This window comes from Myotis davidii, unplaced genomic scaffold (genome assembly GCF_000327345.1).
Source record: "Myotis davidii unplaced genomic scaffold, ASM32734v1 scaffold749, whole genome shotgun sequence".
In the NCBI taxonomy this organism is placed as follows: Eukaryota; Metazoa; Chordata; class Mammalia; order Chiroptera; family Vespertilionidae; genus Myotis; species Myotis davidii.
Window position 1 is genome coordinate 1,261,868 of NW_006300030.1, and position 4,242 is coordinate 1,266,109.

The 4,242-nt window shown below is 44.0% G+C and overlaps 1 protein-coding gene across 5 annotated transcripts in view; it reads right to left on the reverse strand.

Annotated features, from left to right (window-relative positions):
- Positions 1 to 4,235, reverse strand: part of SEPHS1 (selenophosphate synthetase 1) — a 30,433-nt gene extending 26,198 nt beyond the window's left edge. For 3 of the 5 annotated variants that reach the window (XM_006776172.2, XM_015572055.1, XM_015572052.1), the window contains exons 1-2: positions 4,026 to 4,235; positions 1,707 to 1,976 (exon numbers count right to left, since the gene is read on the reverse strand). In XM_006776172.2, the coding sequence (XP_006776235.1) occupies positions 1,707 to 1,899 (193 nt within the window). In that variant the 5' untranslated portion in view covers positions 1,900 to 1,976; positions 4,026 to 4,235. Of the gene's footprint in view, positions 1 to 1,706; positions 1,977 to 4,021 lie in introns of those variants that run through there. The other 2 variants (XM_015572053.1, XM_015572054.1) reach the window with 2 other exon arrangements.
- Between the last annotated feature and the right edge of the window lie 7 nt (positions 4,236 to 4,242).

Here is a 4,242-nt window from a genome sequence, read left to right on the forward strand (position 1 = left end):
GCCATCCTCAGTAGGGGGTGTGCAGGAGACAGCTGATCAGTGATTCTCTCTCATCATTGATGTTTCTATCTCTCCCTTCCTCTCTGAAATCAATAAAAATATATCTAAAACACACACACACACACACACACACACACACACACACACACACACACACACAAGACCTTATGTAAGAAAGCTGATCAGCCCTGGCCGTTGTGGCTCAGTTGACTGGATGGCCAGTTTGATTCCTGGTGAGGGCACCTGCCCAGGTTGCATGTTTGATCCTCAGGAGGGGGTGTGCAAGAGGCAGCTGGTTGATGGGCTGCTCTCATATCAATATATCTCTTCCCCCCCCACCCCCCAAAATCAATAAAAATATTTAAAATGCAGGAAGAACACTGTGCAAATATCTCTCCTCAAGACTTCATTTTACTTGGCTTCTCAGCAGCTTTAAAAAATAAAATAAAAACAGAAAGCTGACCAAGCCCTAGCCGATGTTTGTCAGTGGTTAGAGCAGCAGACTGCAGACCGAAGGGTCTCAGGTTTGATTCCAGTCAAGGGCAAGTACCTGGATTGTGATTGCCCCGGGGCAAGTGCCGGAGGCAACCCATCGATATGCCCTCTTTCTCACATAGATGCTTCTCTTTCTCTCCCTGAAAACCAATGGAAAAAAGATCCTCAGGGGAGGATTAACCAAAAAATAAAAGAAAGCTGATCAAGTCACACACTCAAACTATAAAACATCCAGATTCCTAGAATATACGCCAAACATTTAAACGGCAAAGTGATCACAGTCTTGCATCATGTACTGCCAAACCACACAACAAAAGCTAACAAACAATATCCCAATAACTCAGAATTTCTTTCTGAGACCTAAGTTTGGGTAAAGGTAAACCACTGATGACACTGGGAATTCAGTAAAGAAAACAACATAGCTCTCAATTCCAGATGACATCTGGGGTCAAGTACAGATTCAGGCCTGTCTTCTCCCCTTCTGTGTCTGGGACAGCTTTCTTCTCCCTCCTGCCTGCAGGAACTTTTCAAGCAATGCATATTGAGGAGAAATATCCCAATTCCCCCCCCGCCCCCAACCCAGTCAAAACGCTCAATTTACAATGATGATAAAGCACCTCCTTTCCTAAGGCAATGAAGAAAATGCAAGCATTTTAAGGGAAAGTGGGAAAGTTTAGGATAAAGGCATAAAGGAGTTTCTGCTTAGTCCTCAGCTAACCAGAAAAATCAATTTAATAAAAAATGCTTTTACTGTAATAAGTCTCAATCATGCACTTAATAGTTTATAAATGGTTAAGGCACATTTCTTGATGATTTTCAAGTACTTCCTCCTCCAAATAAATTATAATAATGTAAGTTACCATTGCTTCATCCTTTGAATCTTTTTTTTCTGTTTTAAAATATATTTTTATTAATTTCAGGGAGGAAGAGAGATAGATAGAAACATCGATAAGAGAGATTCATTGATTGGCGGCCTCCTGCATGTCCTTCTAGGGACCAAGCCCGCAACCTGGGCATGTGCCCATGCACAGAGTCAAACCCAGGACCCATCAGTCTGCAGGCTGATGCTCTAGCCACTGAGCCAAACCAGCTTTCTTAGAATTTTTTTAAAGGCAACATGGAAGGAAAGCCATCTGGTATTTTTACTCTGACTATACTGCAGCCAAGATGCTTTACTCAGAGAAATATCAGAGAAACAATGGTTCACATACCAAGCCTTGGCATAACTGCTCCCAGAAACTGCTCATCTTCTTGGAAGTGGTTTTCTTGTAAGGATTCCAGCAATTTCTGCAAGACATCTTGGGGCACTTTGCAGCCAGTGCCCTTCAGTTCAGTAAATCTTGTTAATCGGAAGCTCTTGTCCAATTCATAACTTTCCGGGTTAAAAGACTCCCGTGTAGACATGGCTCTTGGGCGTACACACCTCACAGCTGGGCTCCTCTCCTCCCTCTCTTAGTCCACTGGTTTCTTCACAGATACACCTGAGTATCATCAAAACACAAAGACACCATTAAAAGGTTTCTCACTAGTATCTGCCAAGAATCAAGTGAATACATGAAAGTGAAAAGTAAATGTGAAAAGGGCTGAAATCAGTAAGACCACTGGGAAATGATGATCAGAGGCTATAACAGTTCAGTCACAGTGAGGCATAAACCAATTTTTTTAAAGTGACTATACCATCACAAGCATTTCTCTCTATATAAAAGCCTAATATGCAAAGTGTCCCCTCGGGAGTTCGATTGCTTGCTATGATGTGCGCTGACCACCAGGGGGTGGTGTGGAATGAACAGAGGCCCAGGCTGGCAGATGCTAGGGACCCTACCTGTGCAAATTTCATGCACTGGGCCTCTAGTCTTCTACATAAGATCTAATGTTTGTGGCTCTGAGGGGCAGCAAGACCCCCTCTGAAGAAGGAACTACGGGCCAGCTGGTTAACATGACACAGTGCCATCTTGAAAAGCCACAAATGCTTCTAGTGGGAAGCATTATGAGAAAACACCTAGTCACTTCATCTGTCAACCCAGAAGCACTGTGATTTAGAAATTAGATGTTCTGCTCAAGTGACTTTTCTGGAAAACTTTTCTGATATCTTTGCTATATCACATAGAAAAATAAAGCACCTACTAAATATTTGGCAGGAAAAGGACACTGATGAAAAGGCAGCTGATGAAATTCTTCATGATGCTAAATTCAACTTTAGAAAACTGAGCCAGAAGTATACAACACGATCCAAAACTAATAGGTAGTCTCACTAAAGAACACAACTTGAAAAATGGAATGGCTGTTTAACACAACAAGGTTAAAGGGTGGCATAAAGTTTCAATGCAGTGCTAGTTCCTAGAAAGCAAACATCTGCTCAATACACTTGTACACACACATCACTGACAAAATATGCTACTGCATACTGTCACTGCAGAACTAAAATGATCACTTATGCTGTACTAACTCACTAGTACCTGGTACCACTTCAAGTTTCTGGAACACGCACTTCCGAGTTTGAAACCTTTGGGGCTACACCAAAAGCTCGCATGTGTTCTCAGAGTTTACAAACCTCCAGACCGATATTTTATTGGGCATAGAATTACGGACACCCAAAGTTACAGGATCAGTTTCCCTTATAAAATGTATGATCAAGAACATAATTCCCATTTATAGAGTTTTCAACCCCCTGGGAAGGACATCACATTTAAATAAATCTCACAAAGCCCGAGTTTGGGCAGTAATCCAAACCGTCTTTACAAAAACATATCTGGGGTGAGCAAGAAGTGTGGATTGAAAGCTACAACCGTGCAACTTTCCAAGAAAACAACCTGTCCAAAAGGAGGACGGCAGGAGAGCAAAAAGCAAGTGGCCAAGATGGAACTTTGAAGCCATCTGAGAGTTAGAAAAGTCCATCAGCACGTTGACTTGAAAAAGTCTGGAACAAAAACAAATCCTTTCCTCTCAAAATGCTTCGCATTTAACAGCGACAGGCCTACCAAGAACAACAAAAAAACCCAACTCACGAGGCATCCAGTTATTTTCCTACTCTAATCCCTATTCAAAGAAAGAAAGAAAAAACAGGCGGGGAGAGGAATTTGGAATTTTGGGGACTAAAGTTCCTTTAAAATATAATTTATATACCAAGACACTAGAAGTCCCTAAGGCACTCAGGAGTTTTAAAGTTCCAACTGGCATAGAGACACCAATCACAATCAGAACCTTAAAGAGACACATTCTCGTACTTTGGGGAAGGGCGTGGGGAAGGCGGGCTGCTTGGGAAAATAAGCAATAAGTGGAGGCGAGGGGGAGAGGGAATGTGCATATGTGCAAAGTAAGAGTTAGTTAACTCCAAGCCCAGAGCCGCCTGTTTACACCTTTAAAACAATAACCTGAAAAAAAAAATAACATGAATATTTAAAGTAAGGTTAACTCTTTCCTTCCCGGGCCACGTTTACATTTCTTTGAACCAGATGGCGAGGCGGGAGGCACGGCTGAGGGACCACGGCCAGCGCGGGGAGAGGGTGCAGCCGCTGCCTATACCCACCTACCTCCGGGCCCCTAAGCCCAGGACACCAACAATGGAGGAGACGCGGCGACGTGGGCGCGCCGACCAGGCGCTCGCCGTGAAACACACATGGAAGCCGCCGGAGCACGGAACCCCGGGACACCTGGACTCTCAGGCTGTTGCTTTGAAAGGCCAGCCGGGCCCGGGCTCTTTGTGCGGCGCGGCGGGCTGGCCGCGGCCGGGGAAGGCAGGGCGGTGTG